Source organism: Budorcas taxicolor, chromosome 6 (assembly GCF_023091745.1).
Source record: "Budorcas taxicolor isolate Tak-1 chromosome 6, Takin1.1, whole genome shotgun sequence".
Taxonomy (NCBI): domain Eukaryota; kingdom Metazoa; phylum Chordata; class Mammalia; order Artiodactyla; family Bovidae; genus Budorcas; species Budorcas taxicolor.
In genome coordinates this window covers 97,816,740-97,837,173 of record NC_068915.1, presented here as the reverse complement: position 1 = coordinate 97,837,173, position 20,434 = coordinate 97,816,740, and the positions used below count along the sequence as shown (strand labels likewise).

Sequence of the window (20,434 nt, the reverse complement as noted above, 5' to 3'; positions counted from 1 at the left end):
TTGAGTCCTTTGCCCCCTTTTTTCACTTGCCTTATAGATGTAGGTGTTTTGCAAGGTTCTATCCTGGGTCCATTCCTTTCACACCTCCTAGTCTTCTTGGAATCATCTACTCTCATAGCTTCAGATGCCTCCTATACACCAAGGAGGACTGTATTTCTAGTTCTTCTCTTACTATTGATCAGAATGTCTCTTCCACTGCCTACAAAACAAGTGCTTCTTGGTCCCCTATCCATTCTCTACCCAACAGGTCAAACGACTTCACTACCCAGGTTTTCAAGGTAAGAAATCTAGATATCAGTGAAACCTAGATTGTCTCATCACACCTTTCTCCCTTCTCACATCTACTCAGACACCAACTTCGGTCACTTAAACCCCACTTGATAACCCTGGTGGACGATCTTGTTTGTTCCTGTATCTGCAGTGCCTAGAAAAATGCCTGACACCTAGTAGATACATATGCAAATCGCTTGGGCCACCTGATACCAAGAACTGACTCACTGGAAAAGACCCTGATGCTGGGAAAGATTGAGGGCAGAAGGAGAAGGGACAACAGAGGATGAGATGGTTGGATGGCATCACTGCCTCAATGGACATGAGTTTGAGCAGCCTCTAGGAGTTGGTGATGGACAGGGAAGCCTGGCATGCTGCAGAACATGGGGTCACAGAGTCGGACATGACTGAGCAACTGAACTGAAGAGATCGTTTATTGAATGAATTAATCTGTCCTCTCCTCTTTGTCGGAGAAGGCAATGGCACCCCACTCCAGTACTCTTGCCTGGAAAATCCCATGGATGGAGGAGCCTGGTAGGCTGCAGTCCATGGGGTCGCTAAGAGTTGGGCACAACTGAGCGACTTCACTTTCACCTTTCACTTTCATGCATTGGAGAAGGAAATGGCAACGCACTCCAGTGTTCTTGCCTTGAGAATCCCAGGGATGGGGGAGCCTGGTGGGCTACCATCTATGGGGTCGCACAGAGTTGGACACAACTGAAGTGACTTAGCAGCAGTAGCAGCAGCTCCTCTTTGTCTCCACTGCCAAGAATGTAGTCCAAGCCCGTATTACATCTTTTGAGAATCATGTTTATAGCTCCTGAATTAGTTTCTTGGCCTCTAATAACTCCAGCTCCCATTGCTTTCTCCCCAGTCCATCCTATACACTGCTTGCCATGAAAAAATTGTAAACATCCTAAAAATCCTAAAAAAATTTCCCTGATCCTTCACGACGTAGCCTCAATCTACCTCTTTAGCCTATTCCACCACCACCATCATGTTTTCCCTCTCCAAATTTCCTGTTTTCCCTACTTCAAACACACATACTTATTTCAAATTTCCAATTCCAAATGCTCGATGTTTAAAATATATCTATTGACTTTTTAAAATATATCTATCCGGTTGTGCTGGGTCTTGGTTGCAGCGCTTGGGATCTTCACTGCGGCACACAGGATCTATCGTTGCACTGTGGAGGCTTCTCCATTTGTGGCACCGGGCTCAGTAGTTGCAGCATGTGGGCTCAGTTGCCCTACAACACACGGGTTCTTAGTTCCTGGACCAGGAATCAAACCTGCAACCCTGCATTGGAAGGCAGATTTGTAACCACTGGACCACCAGGGAAGTCCTGAAAGCAACTGACTTTTGTATACTAACCTCATATCCTGCAACTTTGCTATAACTGCTTATTAGTTGCAAGAATTTTTTCTTCTGGTTCCTTGAGATTTTCTCCATAGATAATCATGTCAACTGTGAACAGAGATAGTTTTATTTCTTCCTTCCCAGTTCAGCTCAGTCGCTCAGTCATGTCCACTCTTTGTGACCCCATAGACTGCAGCACACCAAGCTTCCTTGTCCATCACCAACTCCCAGAACTTGCTCAAACCCATGTCCATTGAGTTGGTGATGCCATCCAACCATCTCATCCTCTGTCATCCCCTTCTCCTCCTGCCTTCAATCTTTCCCAGCATCAGGGTCTTTTCCAAGGAGTCACTTCTATGCATCAGGTGGTTAAAGTATTGGAGTTTCAGCTTCAGCATCAGTCCTTCCAATGAATATTCAGGACTGATTTCCTTTAGGATTGACTGGTTTGATCTCCTTGCAGTCCAAAAGACTCTCAAGAGTTTTCTCCAACACCACAGTTCAAAAGCATTAATTCTTCAGAACTTTCTTTATGGTCCAAATCTCACATCCATACATGACTACTGGAAAAACCATAGCTTTGACTATACGGACCTTTGTCAGCAAAGTAACATCTCCATTTTTTAATATGCTGTCTGGGTTGGTCATAGCTTTTCTTGCAAGGAGCAAACGTCTTTAATTTCATGGCTGCAGTCACTATCTGCAGCCAATCTGTATTTGAAGGCTAACTTTCTTTTCTGGTCTTACGGCATCACCCAGGACTTATAATACAATGTCCAATAAGAGTGGTGAGGGAATTCCCTGGTAGTCCAGTAGTTAGGACTCTGTACTTTCGGTGCCAAGGGTGCAGGTTCAATTACTGGTGAGGGATTCCACAAGCCCCTGGCCATGGCCAAAAAAATTGGAGTGGTGAGAGTGGACAGCTTTGCCTTATTCCTGATCTTAGGGAAAAGAATATAGCAATCTAGTTTCTCACCATTATGATCTTAGTTATAGGGTTTTTTTACATCAGTTCAGTGCAGTCGCTCAGTCATGTCCGGCTCTGCAACCCCATGAATCGCAGCATGCCAGGCCTCCCTGTCCATCACCAACTACTGGAGTTCACTCAGACTCACGTCCATCGAGTCAGTGATGCCATCCAGCCATCTCATCCTCTGTCATCCCCTTCTCTTCCTGCTCCCAATCCCTCCCAGCATCAGAGTCTTTTCCAATGAGTCAACTCTTCGCATGAGGTGGCCAAAGTACTGTCCTGGAGTTTCAGCTTTAGCATCATTCCTTTTGTACATATTCTTTTTTAAATTGAGGAAATTCCTCTGTATTCCTAGCTTGTTGAAATTTATCATGAATAGGTGTTGGGTTTTATAAAAATGCTTTTTCTGTACTTACTGGTATGATCAAAGAACTTTTCTTCTATAGCTTATGGATGTGATGAAGTACATTAATTGATTTTTTAATGTTGAACAGTTTATACATCTGGAATAAATCCCACTTGGCCATGGCATATAATTCTTTTTATGTATTGCTGGATTTGACTCACTAATATTTTGTTAAGAATTTTTGCATCTATGTTCATGATAGATACAGAACTGCACTTTTCCTTTCTTGTAATATCTTTATCTGGCTTTGGTGGAAGGATGATGCTTGCCTTAAAAAAAAAAAATAAATGAAGAAGTGTTCTCATGCTTCTATTTTCTGCGATTGTAGAGAATTGGTATGATTTCTTCCTTAAATGTTTGATAAAATTCACTAGTGAACTCATCTAGGCTCAGTGCTTTCTGTTATGGAAGGTTATTAATTATTGATTTAAAAAATTTAATAGTTATAGGCCTATTCAGATTATTTCTTGTGAGAATTGGTAGATATCGCTCATAGAATTGGTCCATATCATCTAAGTTATCAAATTTATCAGCATAGAGCTATTTATAATTGTCCTTAATTATTCCTCTAATCTTCATAGGATCTGTAGTGATGACCCCTTTATTTCTGATATTAGTAATTTTTGTCTTCTCTTTTTATCTTAGTCTGGCTAGAGTCAATCATTTTATTCATTTTTTCAAAGAAACAGGCTTTGATTTCATTGATTTTCTATTAACTTCCTGTTTTCAAGATTCAGTGATTTACACTCTACTCTGATTTTTATTATTTCATCCCTTCTGCTTACTTTGGATTTAATTTTCTTTTTTTCTAGTTTCCTCTTGTGGAAGCTTACTGATTTTAGATCTTTCTTCTTTCCTAATACATGCACTGCATCCCACAAATTTTGATAAGTTGTATTTTCATTTAGTTCAAAATATTTTCAAATTCTTCTTGAGATTTCTTCTTTAATCTGCATGTTATTTAGAAGTATGTTGTTTAATCTCCAAGTTTTAGGTAAATTTCCAGCTATGTTTATTTTCAGTTTTCATTGTGGTCAGAGAGCATACATTTTATGATTTCTATTTTTTTTAACTTGTTAAGGTGTGTTTATGACCCAGGATATGGTCTACTCTGGTGAATGTTCTATGTGAGCTTGAGTGTACTATCGTTGGATGTAGTTTAGAAATATCATATTAGATCCAGTTGATTGATGGTGCTGTTGAGTTCAAATATGTACTTAGTAACTTTCTGCCTGCTCAATCTGTCCACGGCTGACAGAATGGTGGTGAAGTTTTCAAGTATAGTGGATTCATCCATTTCTCCTTGCAGTTTCATAAGTTTTTGCCTCACATTTTTTGTTGTTGATTAAAAATATTGATTCCATTTTCCCCCATCTTTTCTTAGTGTATCAATTATATATACTTCTAAAATTTTATAGTTCTGAAATTTCACTCTGATTACACTACCCATCTGTCCTTGACACCTTCAGTTTCAGTTCAGTCGCTCAGTTGTGTCCGACTCTTTGCGACCCCATGAATCGCAGCACGCCAGCCTCCCTGTCCATCACCAACTCCCAGAGTTCACTCAGACTCACGTCCATTGAGTCAGTGATGCCATCCAGCCATCTCATCCTGTTGTCCTCTTTTCCTCCTGCCCCCAATCCCTCCCAGCATCAGAGTCTTTTCCAACGAGTCAACTCTTGACATGTTGTCTAAAAAAAAAATTGTTGTTTAGTTGCTAAGTCGTGTCACAAGTAGGCTAACAGGGACTGCAAATATCCAGCTGGCTTTTCCCCAGGTCAGATAAGGCCTTGGTAGAGTAATTTCCTTCAGAGGGCAGGCCTTTGTCATGGAAAATGATCTGGAAGTATTTCAAAATAGTCACTTTCTCCTCCCCTGAAACACAAGGGGATCCCTCATCTTAATCATGAGAACTTCCTGGAGTGCCAGGGGGTTTTAACTGTCCTGCCAATCCAAACTTATTGCTTTTATTTCAACCCCATGGGCTGCAGCCCACCAGACTCCTCTGTCCATGGGATTTCCCAGGCAAGAATACTGGAGTGGGTTGCCATTTCCCTCTTCAGGGGATCTTCCCAAAGCAGGGATCTAACGCACATCTCCCGCATTGCAGGCATTCTTTACCACTGAGCCTCCACAGAAGCCCTAGTCCATAGTTAGCCTCCAGTAATTTCTCAAAGTTACCATTTCGCTATTCACCAGTTACTGGCCCAAGCTGGTCTGCTCCTGGTAAGCGGACCTTTACTGTGGCTCTGTTTATTTTTCCAGTTTTGGGAGTGGTGGTCTGCCCTGTGACCTCAATTCTCTGGTGGACCTAAGAAAAGGAATTGATTTTTTTCCACCTGTTAAGCCTTCTCTTGCTGTGAGGATGGAGTGACTACTTGAGCTCCTTACATGTTTGAGTTGAAACTGGTAGTTGCCTACAGACTCCTTTTTAAAAGTCCTTCCCCATGTTCTCTATGAAGGGAGGCTGGAATGATTCTGAGGAGTCTTTGCTGATCCTTCTCTGCTAAATAAAAAATTCCCCACTGTGTGCTCTCAGACTTGGTACAAGTATTTCAGGTGCTGACTCTTGGCTCTGTGACTGTGAATACCTAGGGAAGAGGCTTTTTGGCTTATCTTTTCATTTCTTGCATACGGGACAAATAATTGTCTGCAGAAGCGAAAGGGAAAAGGAACAAAAGACTATTCACTAATTAAAAACAAAAGTACTACTTTTATTTGGCTCACTTCTCCATTTATTAGAATAACCACCTGTGGAGAGGCACAAAGCACTTATTTTCACATGACTACAAAGTTATCACAAATCCCAAACTCCTTAGCCACAGATATGTCACTTACTCTGTTTAAAGAAAAAGCTTTCAAAACATCTGAGTTAGCTTGATACACAGAGACCCTGAATAAATGGGAACTACATATTTTTTAAATGCTTGTACTTCCTGCTCTAATAATGTCTTCTTTAAATAGAATCCAGCATAAAAGGGATTGAACTATGTAAGGTCATGATGCAAATGTTTCTGAGAGATAGTGAAATGAATCCGTACAACATGGGAAAGGTGTAGTGTGCACAGACGGCCTGCAAGGAGTCACTGAGCCATCTGGGCCTCCATGGCTTGAGCTGTCCATTCTGGTGCTGTCTGGCTAATTTTCTCCAACAGGTTATTCACTTGGAAACACAGTGACTGGATCTGTTTGTCCCACGTTGGCAGGGCTTCTCGTGCTAGAGAAAAAAGGAATAACGTACAAAGCGGAAGTTACTCCTTTGCAACCATAGTGAATGTGAGTTAGAAGACAAAATACAGAAACACTGATTTTTAAAAGTTTAATACGAAACTCTTGGCTGATAAAATTAAGCTAATAAAGCAAACAGTTAAGAAAAGTACTCCAGTCACTGGCACAGAATATAAAACAAAACAAAAATATACAAAATATACCCAATCAAACCACCTCAGCCACAGCAGGAAGATGACTTCACTGAAGTTAAAGCACTGAAGTGCTTTTCTCACTCAGTTTATACCTTAAGATCCCCTGGAAGAGGGACAGGCTACCCACTCCAGGATTCTTGGGCTTCCCTGGTGGCTCAGTTGGTAAAAAATCTGCCTGCAACGCAGGAGACCTGGGTTGGATCCTTGGATTGGGAAGATCCCCTGGAGAAGGGAAAGGCTACCCACTCCAGTATTCTGACCTAGAGAATTCCATGGAGTGTATAGTCTGTGGGGTCACAAAGAGTTCGACAGGACTGAGCGACTTTCACTTTCTTTCACTTTATACCTTCATAAGACACTGCCACCTACTGGGGAAAGTAAGCCTATTTACCTACTCCACGCTGTCTCTACTGGACTCTAAAGAATATTTTAATATTTAAACTCCAAACAAAAAACCTCATGATCTAGCAGGCTTTTCTCTGCACAGCAATCTGCAGTTAGAAATGAAACACTAGGGAGGGAGCAGCTCCATCCAAAACAGCATCAACATTTATAAATTTGGGCACAGAATTAATGATGGGAAAAAAAACTATAAAATCTGACTAACGGACATAAAATAACTTGAGTAGATACAAACCACATTTCTAGCTGGAAAGATGTAATATCTTAAAAATATCAGTCCTTTTCTATTAATACATAAATTTAAAGAAATTTCCAAGACAATCCCCCCTTTCTCTGTTTTGCTTCCTGAACAAGATAAAATTACTGAAGTTAATATGGAAAAACTGATGTTTGAGAATAGCCAAGATAATTTTGAAAATTAAAAATAGGGGAAGGATTATAGTATATCTACACAACTAAGTATTATTCAGCCTTAGAAAGGAATGAAGTACTGACTACATGTTATAACATGAGTGAAACTTGAAAACACTACATTACGTGAAAGAAGCTGAAAGGTCACATATTGTATGGTTTCATTCATATCAAATATCCACAACAGGTAAATCCATAGAAACAACAGAAATTAGCTGCCAGGGGCTGGAGAGAGAGAGGTATGAGGAGTAAGTGCTTAAGGGGCATGGGGCTTCTTTTTGAGAAGATAAAACTATTCTGGAACCAGGCAGAGATGGTGGCTGTACAACACTGGAAACATACTAAATGATACGGAATGATTAATCTCACAGATATGAATCTCGACTCAATTGAAAAATAGTAGTGGAGGGACAGGGTCTGCTCTATCAACAGCAAACTCTCTTATAAATTACGCAATATTGTTACAGATCCATGGAACAGAAAGAGATCCAAACTAATTTGTGAAACGTGTGTGCGTGCTAAGTCGCTTCAGTTGTGTCCGACTCTTTGCAACTCTACGGACTGCAGCCCGCCAGGCTCCTCTGCCCATGGGATTCTCCAGGCAAGAATACTGGAGAAGGTTGCCTTGCCCTGCTCCACGGGATCTTCCTGACCCAGGGATCAAACCCACGTCTCTTACATTTCCTGCACTGGCAGTCGGGTTCTTTACAACTAGCACCACGTGAAACCTAATACACTTCAAAGATCAGAAAGGATGCTTTATTTAATAAATGATACTCATATAATTGGCAATCTATCTTTAAAAAAAAACAGCTAGACTATGACTTAAAATTATACACAAAAATGAACTACAGACTGAATTTGTAAATATAAAACAATAAATAAAATGTTAAAGAAACTTTAAATATTAATTTAACCCCAAAATGAAGGAGACTTTCTTACTCAATACAGAAAACACAAAAGTCATAAAATTAAAAATGGACATATTTGGCTGCAAAAAAAACTTTTAAATGTGTCTGGGGTTAGGGTTTATGGTACACATTGCCTAACAGAAACACAACTGATAGAATGAGAAAAGTATCTGTAACACTGATATAGGAAAGGTATGGAGAAGAAAGGCAGGAAATATGTAAGAAAAAATAACAATTCACAGACGAGAAAATGCTAATGACCAATACATGAAAGATTTAAACTTCACCAGTGCCAGGGAAATGTACAGTAAGACAATAATGCAGTATTTCCCCCCAACAACTGGCAAAAGATGAAAATAAAAAGAATATCCAATTGTTAAAGCTCCATTCTCTCATGTTGGTGGAAGTGTAAATGGCTACAGCTTTCTGGAAAACAAACTGATAGTAGCTATTAATCAAAATACATATATCCTCTGAAACATCAAAGTATGCAACTTCTGAGACTTCGTTCTAGAGAACTAAGTGTCCCAGGATTTAAAGATTTGCACAAGGAAACCACCTGAATGTCTAGCAACAGGTGAATAGTTGAACTCCATGAAATAACCACACAACTATTAAAACAAATAAATTAGATTTTATATCTAGTGACTTGAAAATATGTTCATGGTACATTAACTTAAAAAAACAAACACTTTGTAGAATACTATGTACTTTAAGGTAGGATGCCATTTTTTAAAGTCCCCACCTTTTTTTGCTTATCTATATAAGCATGTAGAAAGACAGACAAGATTTCAGACTGATATTAGTTGTGCCAGACAGGCGGGGTTAGAGAAATGCAAGAGAAAGTGAAAAGATATTACAGACTCTTCCTTTAGTCACTGTTGTATTATTAACTGCTTCTTAATAAGAGCAGATTTACCATTGTAATTTTTTTACTCTAAGAAAATTAGAAAGGAAAATATTCCATATTCTATCAAGTTGGCAGACATTAATTTAAATTGTTCTTTTACTTGGTGACCCCTCTGCTATACTATTCATCATATACTGTATTTGTTAATTCAATAATTATTTATTTCCCACTTAAAATAGGCAGGGCATTGGAAAAGATGTTGGACATACCATGGAGAACAAGAAACACTTAATATTGATCACTAGGAAGCTGAGCTTGGTAACAGAAACAGGCATTTAGACAAAGAGCTACAGAAATGGAAATAATTATGATTAATGCTAGCAAGAAATTCAGGGTGACAAGAACATATAACTTAAGAGCTACTCCTAAACTGAGGAGTCAGGAAAATCATTATTGATTAACGCTGTTGAAACTAAGACATGGGGACAAATAGAAGATGACTGGAGAGGCTAGCTGTGGAGGGATGGCTATTCTGGAATGTCTGATATGGGAAGGAACTTACAGTGATGGAGAAAACAAAAAGACCTGTGGGCTGGACTGGAAAGAGAAATTCATAAAGGGTCATGCACGATCTTTTGGAAACTGCAGAATTTTACTCTACAAGCAATGGGGAAACCATCCAACCAGCATGTAATGGAATAGAGTAACACTGAATCATTTGGTTTTTATTTCTTTTTTCTGCCTGTTTGCATTTTTCAAAGATCATGATCACTCTGGCTATAGCAGGGCAATGGGACTAGAAAGAAGCAATTGCAGACATGAGAAAAAACTTAAGAGGCTATTTCTTAAACCCAAAAGAGGGTACAGGAGCTTAGAATAGAGTGGTCACAGGAACAAACGAAGAAAAGTATGTGGATTCTAGATACACATAAGACAGAAAGTTGAAAGGATTCTGGGCAGCAAAGAAAAGAAGGGGTCAAGGATAAGGGTGCTGGAGAAGGTGAACACTCTAGTTCTGGATAGCTGGTTGGTTGTTCTGAGAGGCAGGCAGGGAGGGGAAATGGTCAGTGTGGTTTTAGATATGTTCCTTCTGAGATGCCCACGAAGCAGTCAGGTGGGAAACACCTATTTGTCAATTAGAGCCGCTGAGTCTGGGATTCAGAAGGGAGACTTACACTAGAAATCTAAGTATTGTCTGCATAGAGATGGATCAATAGGAGTAGATGAGAGGGTACCAGGTTACTACGGTAACTCAGCAGACAAGAAGAAAAGGCCAAGGAGTAAGTCCTAAGCAGCCCCAATATTTAAATGTAAAGCACTACAGAGTCTACAGAGATGGCTGGGAAGAACACCTGGAGAAAAAGGCGGAGAAGCAGGAGAACATGGTGAAGGAGATGGACAGAAGTCAAGGGGGTGGGGGGCAATCAAAAAGGAGTAAGTGGTCAACCCTATGCGATATGATGCAAAGCCAAGATGAAGCCTGAAAAATAAACGGATTTTTACTAAAACAGAAGAGACCCGAGTATGTTTAAATATTGATAGAAAGAAGCCAACAAAGGAGGGGGGAAAAGGATGAAAATGGACAAAATAATCGCTAAGCTCAAGTTCTTTAAAAAGATTTCTGTTGGGGGTAGGGAGTTGGCAGAGTTCAGAGAAGGGATCCCAAGTGGAAGAACTAGAAAGAGAGATGGAAATCATCTCCAGTATAATATGAAAGAAGAAAAAGACAAAATCCAGTCTATATTTAACATTTAGAAGTTTATAAATCTGATAAAGAAGTTAAGATAATTTCATATGAATAGCTTTTCTTTCTTCTCTCTATGAATAGGAAATGCAGTTTTCTCCTGGGTGAAGGAGGACAAAAGTCGGAGATTTAGGAAACTGAAATCAGAACCAGTCACAGCAGAGTAGGGAAGAAGAGTGGGCTAGAGAAATGTACGAAGAATCCCAGGCAGTGTCGAGAACCCAGGACCCTGGATTTGCAGTGGTATCAATCAATCTGGGACTCTTGACTCTTCTCCAGCAACCCTAGTTTAGCTACTCAAGGACAGGCCTGGAAAAGCCAAAGGATGGGGTCATTCAAGGTGAAGACCTGCTGGACAGCAGGAACAAAGTTAGTAGGCAAGTGGTCTGGGGCCTCTGTGAAAGAGTAACTGAAATGATGAACCATGAACTCTAAGCTGGATAGGAAGAATGGCAAAACTTTAAAAAGGGAGACGTCCCTGGAGGTCCCGTGGTTAAGACTCTGTACTCCCAATGCAGGGGACCCGGGTTCAATCCCTGGTCAGGGAACTAGATCCCACATGCCGTAACTAAAGAGTTCATATGCTGCAACTTAAAAAAAAAAAAAGATCCTGCATGCCACAACGAGGCACAGCCAAATACAAACAACTTTTTAAAATAATAAAGTAAAAGAATTTTAAAGGGCTAGGATGACAGGAGGAAAGTGAAAGTCACAGACGGAAGGCTCCAGCACGGTCAAGGAAGAGGTAAAGCAGACGTACCCGAGAGAGACCACTAGAAAGGCTGGGGAAAGGCCATGGCCAGAGTCGGGTATTTCAAGTCACAACTGTCCAAGCAGAATGGTTCTGGTACAGTAAGGTCCAGGGCACAAGTGAGGTGGCAAGAGGGGCTGAGGAGGCATTAAGACAAACGAGATCTACTTACCTGTCTGCCTCCATCAGTTTAGTGAGCTGTTGAATAGGAAATGCAACTGTCCTTTCTACACACCCATTACATGGTATAGTCAATAAATGTTTGGTGAGTAAATGAATGAATACAGCAATCCCAGTTTCAATTTTTCCTCCTTGCGTTTGGACTGCAAGGAGACCGAACTAGTCAATCCTAAAGAAAAGCTCCAATACTTTGGCCACCTGATGTGAAGAACTGACTCACTGGAAAAGACCCTGATGCTGGGAAAGACTGAAGGCAGGAGAAGGGGATGATAGAGAATGAGATGGTTGGATGGCATCACCAACTCGATGGACATGAGTTTGAGCAAGCTCCTGCTCATAGTGAAGGATGGGAAGCCTGGCATGCTGCAGTCCATGGGGTCACAAAGAGTCGGACCCGACTGAGTGACTGAACAACAACAACAATTTCTCTAGCAAATAAGTTCATTCCAGTAGTAAGATTCTGCGTCAAAGGAAAATGCTTGGCAATTGCTCACTCAGCATGTTTTAATCACAAATACACAATACTGTCATTTCATCATGCTATAACCAAGCAAAACTTCTTACTTTCAAAATGAACTATCCCATCAATCTGATCAATAAATCCATTCATACGTCCTTCTGTGATCATTTGTGATGCTATCTTTTCTGCCTGTTTAAAAAAAAAAACAAAACTCTTAGACATTTTAATTATCATATCGAGTTATTCACACATGCTCATCAACAGAACTGAAAGCTTTTGGGTTAGCTGACCATCACTAGGCCTTATGTATGTGTTCATCTACCGTTTGTTACAAGAGCAAATCTTGTAAATCTGCCTATTTAATTCCCCAATTCTTTCTGGGTACAATCTATTCTTTTATGCTAACTGGGATCTGTTTCTCTTGTAACATTTTGAACAAGCACCTAGCCCTCTTAGCAATTTTTCCTCTCTGCTCAAAATCAAACTCACAATTTTTCTTCTCTCTGGGATCCACACCTCAAAAAAATCCCTAGCTTTTCTTCTTCTATTTCAGTTCAGTTTTCACATTATCACCCCCAAAACTATTTAAGACAGTAGTTTTTTTGAAGGAAAAACTGAAAGGAAGAAGAGTGTTCAAATTTAACAGGGAAATGAAAGGACTTAAAAGACAATTAAAGGGGAGCAGAAAGTCCTCTGATTCCTAAAGACATACTTCATGTTTACTGTCTGTTAAGGAAACTGGGTTGTAATAGTCATAGTAATTCTGATCATGTTCAGAATCAACCCTAATTCACTCCGGAACAGACTGTGACTAGCAGTCTCAGCAAGGAAGTCATGCCTCAAAGCCTAAGAAGCAAGCATCTATTGATGGGAACTAAAGCTTTGGTTCCAAAATGGTTCCACTGCCTCCACTGTGTATGAAATGCATACATGTAAAGGAACTGTGTTAGTGAAATTTTAATTCAGTATTTTCTAACAGATAAAAGGAGACGTGACCATAACTGCATGACTTTAAGGTCTACAAGTTAGTAAAAGTAAGGTTGATTGCTTGCTTTATCTAAAATTAAGAGAATGTTTTGTAGATGACACCTGAAATACCCTCTAAATAATACTGGCACTTTTCTGGAATTTATACATAGCCAACCAAATCATGACTAAGAATGAAATCAACTCCCTAATAATGCAGCCAACTTCTTAAGTTAAATCAACCACAGAAGTTACAAGAAAATAGCTTATATAAAATAGCTTACCATAGTCATTAAAGGGCAGGAAAAAGAACTGAGGCAAATGGTAGTTAAAAATCAGAAACCACTTTGAAGTGGATTTGAACAGATACGAAACAAAGATATTCTTACAAAATGGGAATCATAACCTGGAACCCCTTTAAGATTTCCATTCTAGGTCACTTTACCATGAATTACAACTTAAAAAAAAATCCAAAACCAAAGACAATTAATTCCATTATAGTACTATTTTAACACTCAAATAATTTACTTCCATTTATCTGAGGCTTTTTATTTTTGTTTTTATTGTATACATACAATGTATACAATATTTACCGATTACAGTCATCCCTCAATATCAGCCCTGGGGGGTTGGTTCCATGAGGGCCCTGGCTACCAAAATCCACTGAGGCTCCAGACCCTTACATAAAATGGAGTAGTACAATGAATAGAGCTGGCCCCCTCCATATCCACAAATTTTTCATCCACAGTTATTGAGGTCCAACTGTATGTATTTTATTTTCTCTTTATATCAATGATTTAGTCTCTTAACTTCCTTTTTATGTATTGGAAATAAGAAAATACCTTAGCTGCAGGAATCTCTAAAAGGGCTCCAAGTTCTTCAAAAGTAATATTATTATATAATTTGCTTGCAGACAATAAATTGTGTTCAATAACAGCTCTGTCCAAGATGCTAGAACCTTAAATATAAATAAGAAAGTTATAATTTTGAAACTAGGTTTACACTCTTAAAAAACACATCTTTTTTTTAAAAAAAAATTTCCAGACATGTAATAATTCATAATCATTGTCTTTATTCTTATCAACATTTTAAAAGCAACCAAGATACCCTAATTGGTACATTTGGAATCATACAATTAAATAAAAATAACATTTAGAAGATGACTGGCAAGTAGCTACTTATTAGCTGAACAGATTTAGTCCTCTGGATTTGGGCTTTTGCTTCCTTGGACTAGTTAGCAGCTTCATTGCCTTCTCTTCTCTTGCTATAAGCACAGATTTCATCAGCAAGCAGCCCCAAAACACTCATGCAATCATGCTTACAGCTTGATAAGTCAAAACATACAGAGCAATGGGAATGTCTCTATTTCTCTGGGCACTGCACAAGCACTGTCCTGAGGCAAATGTGAGAAGTGTTTGGATGGCAAGATCCCTTCGTGAGATATCAGGCATAGGATCTTCCCCTAAGAAAGATAAAACAGGGCCTGACAGAGTTCTGGACCTAAGGCCCCATCCTGAAAGTGTTAGACTGTTGGGCTCACCCAATTCTTTTTTTCCCTTTTATTGAGATATAATTAACATGTAACATTGTATTCATTTAAGGTATATAACACAGTGAGTTGATATATGTATATACTGTGAAATGATCATCACCAGTTTAGTTAACTAGCGTCATCACCTCAAGTCATAATTTTTTTCTTGTGATGAGGACTTTTAAGATTGACTCTCTTAGCCACTTTCCAATATAAAGACCTAAATAAATAGGAAAATATGGAAGATTTAATATTGTTAACTCCCCAAATTAATCTACAGGCTCCCTAACAAAATCCCATCTGGCTTCTTCACAGAGATTGACAAACTCATCTTAAAATTCACATGGAAACTCAAAGGACCCAGAGGAGCCAAAACAATTCTGAAAAAGAACAAAGCTGAAAGGCTCAAAATTTCTGTTTTTCTGATTTTACTACTGAGACACAGTAATCAAGACTGGGGAATTCTGGTGTGAAGACAGACATATAGAATAACGGAATAGAATTTAGAGTCCAGAAATAAACTCACATTTACAGTCAACTGATTGCCACCAAAGATGCCAAGGTAATTCAGTGGGGAAATAAGAGTCCAACAAATGGTGCTGCTGAATATTCACAGGCAAAGTAAAGTTGGACCCCTACTTCACACCACATACAAAAATTAATTTAACATTAATCAAAGACCTAAATATAAGTGCTGCAATTATAAAACTTATAGAAGAAAACAGAGCAACTTTTTATGATTAGGCAACAGCCTTTTAGATACAACACTTAAAGTACAAACAACAAAAGAAAAAACATAAATTGGATTTCATAAAAATTAATTAATAACTTTTGGGTTTCAAAAGATACCATCAACAGTGAAGAAACAACACATACAAAGGGAGAAGATATTTATCTGGCAATGATAACATCTAGAATATATAAGAATTCACACAATTTAATAATAAAAAAACCAAATAACCCAATTTAAAAGTGGTCAATAAGCATATGAAAAGGTGGTTCAACATCATTAAGCCCTCAGGGAAATGCAAGTCAAAACCATAACAAGATACCATACTTCATACCCACTAGGATGACTAGTGGGTATGAAGACAATCAAAAAGACAGATAATAACAACTGTGGGAGAAAACATGGAGAAAATGGAACCCTCACACACAGGAAGGTAAACTGCCGCAGTCATTTTGGAAAACAGTCTGGTAGCTCCTCAAAAGAATAAACATAGTTACCATGCTGCTATTGCTATTCAGGTGCCCAGTCATGTCCAACTCTTTATGACCCCATGGACTGCAGCATACCTCTTTATCAGCTGATGGACATTTAGGGTGTTTAATGCTGTTGTGAACATTCATGTAAGAGTTTTTGTACAGACATTAGCTACCATATGACCCAGTAATTCCACTCCTAGATATATATCCAAGAGAATCAAAAATTAAAAAGATAAAAAACCTATGTCCATACAAAAACTTTCACATGAATGTTCACAACAGAAACTAACTGTCCATCAACTGATGAAATAAAATGAGGTAACACAATGTTATCTGGCAATAAAAGCGAATGAAGTACTGATGTACACAACAACACAGATGAACCGTGGAAACATCAAGGCAAGTGAAAGAAGCCAGTCACAACAGATTACACTGTATGGTTCCATTTATATGAAATGATCAGAACAGGCAAATCTACAGAGCAGAAAACAGCTTAGCAGTAACACTGTAAAACCCTGGGAATATGCTAAAACCGCTGAATTTTAAGAATAACAACAACACTATGTCTCAAGAGTGCTAGCCTAGGGGTTGTAATGACAATAAACAAAGATGGTCACGAAAAATAAATAAAGTAACAAAGGCTAAAATGGAAGAAGAAGACAAAATACCTGTCCTATATACACAGTCTCCTGTGAGAAATTTGAAAATCATTTGCATTCTCAGAGATCCTAGTTAGAATCCCTCATTTTAGAAGAGTAATCTGATTTTATTTTTTCTTTCTCTGGCCAGAAAGCACAAAGTCAAATCTGAAGTTTAACTATATCAGTTCTGGAAACTTTTTCTTATTTATTTAGCTTTTATCAGATAACTTCCTGCAAAAGAATTTATTAAAGTTGCTCAGAATACACAGGAGACAAGAAATCTTAAAATTAGAAAAAGAAGAATAGCAATGGTCAAAACACACCCATTACAGGTGGGCTACAAGTTTAATTTTTTAAACTTTCTAGCAGCCTATCAAATTAAGAAAATCAATCAGTTTATCAACTCACATTATTTAAATTAAATCAAGTGCTTGGAAAATTACAACTAATCCTAAGACTGAAATGGAATTTTTCTCACTATCTTCATAAAGAATATTTTATAGAATAAATTATCTCCTTTAGACAGAAAGATAATTATTTGTTTCTTAATGTACAATTAAAAGAAATTCAATAGGTCAATATAATTGCTTCAGTAAATCTGGGATCTAGGGCAGTGACTGGTGAGGTATATATACCTTTTTGCCAAATCTTATATAAATAATTGTATACAGCTAGATTCTCTTCAATATGGGATGACAGTGAGTCCAAGGCAATGGAGTTTGACAGATCTGCATGTCTGTCTTGACCTTTTCCATATTTCTAGTGATCTACATCTGTATTTTTAGTCATGTGTGCTACTGTTATAAGCTACCTTAAAATCTCTATAGAGGAACATACATAAAATTATTGATGTTATGAACAAGCATCTATTAAAAAATCTTTCCCAGCAAAGATAGTCTGACTTAAGCAAATAGTAGGAAACACAACACCAAGTTCTATTCTTATTAGAAACACTTACCCCTTAACAAGCTTGCACAAGCTACTGTGCCAAATTTTGCTCTATCTAAAACAGGACTGGGTAATTATGCTCTGTTACAAACTGATGTTTAAAATTCATTAAGGTACTTACCAAATGGTTTGAGTTTTAAAAAAATCAGGTGCTATAAGCCTAGCCTGTAATTCTTCTGCCTTTTCAGTTTCCAAAAAATATTCCAAAAAATGCTTTCCAATAGGTCTACCCTTATATTTCAAACTCATATCCATGTATGATATTCATCTTCAGTCAATATTCATTTTTTATCAAGCATTAGATAAAAATATTACAGGAAGATATCAAGACTCTCCAAATTTAAAATATGTTCCACTAGTGTGACCTGAATGTTCACTACCACATACTTATAAGAAGTAGTCATTACCATCAGCTGTAGTTGCTTTCTGGTGAGGCATCAGCATGGCAGCAAATTCTTGAAGTTGATTTCCTCTGATGATCCTATCTAGGTACATTTTCTCTAGGATCCCATAAGCAGCAAGCTGCTGGCACCTTTCATCCTTAAAAAGCGTAGCTAGCATCCGAGAACGCTGCTGTCCTAAGGGAAACAAGTGAGCATCAAATATTCTCACTCTTCTTTCAGTGAAAAACAATCTTTCTTAGGACCCAATTTTTGCCTACTAAAATATACAGTTGATCCTCATCATTTGTAGTAGCTATGTCCTATAAAGTCTCTGCCACCACTGAATTAGTGAATGCTCAACTGCTGCTCCTACGGTTGACACAGGATTAGGTTCCTATGAGCTCCTGGACACAGCATTTTTGTCAGCTGGTCAACATGTAATCTTGTCTTGTGTGTTTGTTTAAAGGCACCTTAATTTATGGCTTACACTATAAACTCACGTGAAAGAACTTACCTAACTTACCACACGTATATTCTCCATAAGACACATCACAGACTTGCCACACTTGAGAACACAATATAATACTATGACACTATGCTTGGGGACCATTTAAAAACAGCAAAACCATCAACAAATGTGTGAAAATGTGAAGAGTATCAAATAGACCACAAAAAAAGGACATTTGTTCATAGTAGGAGAGCTGAAACAATGTAGAACATCACCTTGTTTGACACCAGCTGGAAACAATATAAATAAGTAGAGGGGCTCAAATTTTTTGCTGCTCTGCACATGTCTGCAAATGACTGTAAAAGCACCTCAAGTATTGATTTGGGAGGGGGTGACAAATTTTAGCAAGTAGGTAGATTCACCTACATGGAATCTGTGAATAATAAGGATCAACTCTATATTCATCTGTGAAGACTATGATACACAATCATTCTCTCAGTAGCCAACAGGGCCTGGTTCCAAGACTCCCTCATAAATACCAAAACCTGCCAGTGCAAAAGTCACTTAAGTAAAATGATGCTCTATTTACACCACCTTCATATATCCTCTCTTATATTTTAGATCATCTCCAGATTATGTATAATACAACGTACACTGTAATGTAATACAATACAATGTAAATGTAAATACAATGTAAATGTTATATAAATAGTTCTGGCTGGCAAATTCAAGTTTTGCTTTTGGAACGTTCTAAAAAATTTTTCCCCAAATATTTTTAATCCATGGGTGGTTGAATTTGCAGATGCAGAACCCATGGATATGGAGAACCAGTCATATGCCAAAATGTTACAAATGGTTCAAATTACAGCTAACTGCTATTTTCTTCTTCTTGCTTACTTATATTTCTGTAACAAACATGCATCCTTCTGGTAATAATAAAACAACTGATGAAAGATGAACAAACATTTCTCAGATGGAAAACTTGATTTTCATAGTCTCAATTTACACCTTCGAGTACCTTTAAGTGGTGGAAAATCACATGACAACTGATGATATTAAAAAGTGAACTAATGGAAATAAAATTATGAACAGACTTTTTCTTTTTAAATTTAGTTTTAGCTCTATATACTGAAAGAGCCTAAATGACAATGCCATCCAGCATCAGTGAGCATACCTACTATCCTGATCTTGCTAACCTCATTAAGAGGAACTAGAAATCCTTAAAAAATAGCTGATTTCACTTCTGGGGCAGGGAAAAAAACAAAAGGAGCCTAAGGCATCTTTTTATACTATATGTCGGGCAAGCACTCAAAGACTAACAGGGGGGCCACGTCAAAAAGACATAATTTGGTCATATTTGGGACAACTTGAGCATCAAAAAGAATCACAACCATAATTTATTGTAACACACAAATAAAATTTAAAAACTGAGTCAAATATGTAAGAATATTCATAGCAGTACTATTACTAATAGCCAATGACAAGGCAATAGTATAAACAATGTGGTATATTCACAGAATGGGATACCACATAACAACAAAAAATGAAGAAAATACCTCTAACAATGTGGGTAAATTTCATAAAGTTGAGCAAAAGAAGAAAGACAAGAGTATATATACTACATGACTTCATTTATATAAACATAAGAAGCAGGCAAAATTAATATATACTAATGACCACTCTTAGGGGTTGGGGGTTAGGGATAGAGATTAGGAGAAAGCAGGACAGAGGCTTTCATGGTGCTGGTAATATTTTGCTTCTTTTTCTGAGCACTGACTATATGGTGGCTTTCATTTGTGACAATTCACTGAAGTGTATACTTTTGATATGTACAGTTTTCTGTGTGTACATGTTTTCTGTGCACACATGTTTCTGTATGTACAGTTCTGTGTGCTTCTACATGCAGAAGAATAAGCACAGAAAAAGTTCACAGTGATATTTGGGGAAAAAAGGAACAAAGAATGAATAATTCACCATTTTTCATTTTCATTTTATACTACATGCAATGAGTGATCCAGCAAGGATTATTAACAGATATTAAATTATGGAAAGGAATTTGGAAAACAGAATTTTTGTGGTGTCAAAGCAGCACCCCATGAATTGCTTACAAAATACAAAGAGGACAATGTACCTTTACAATGGCGTTTCTACCTTAATTAAATGAACAAACTCAGC

The 20,434-nt window shown here is 38.0% G+C and overlaps 1 protein-coding gene across 1 annotated transcript in view; it reads right to left on the bottom strand.

The window, feature by feature from the left end:
* Positions 1-5,706: 5,706 nt before the first annotated feature.
* COPS4 (COP9 signalosome subunit 4) overlaps positions 5,707-20,434 on the bottom strand; it is a 38,563-nt gene continuing 23,835 nt past the window's right edge. Inside the window, exons 7-10 of the mRNA XM_052641855.1 lie at positions 17,836-18,006; positions 13,945-14,060; positions 12,241-12,325; positions 5,707-6,222 (exon numbers count right to left, since the gene is read on the bottom strand). Of these exons, the coding sequence (XP_052497815.1) occupies positions 6,089-6,222; positions 12,241-12,325; positions 13,945-14,060; positions 17,836-18,006 (506 nt within the window). The 3' untranslated portion in view covers positions 5,707-6,088. The remainder of the gene's footprint in view (positions 6,223-12,240; positions 12,326-13,944; positions 14,061-17,835; positions 18,007-20,434) is intronic.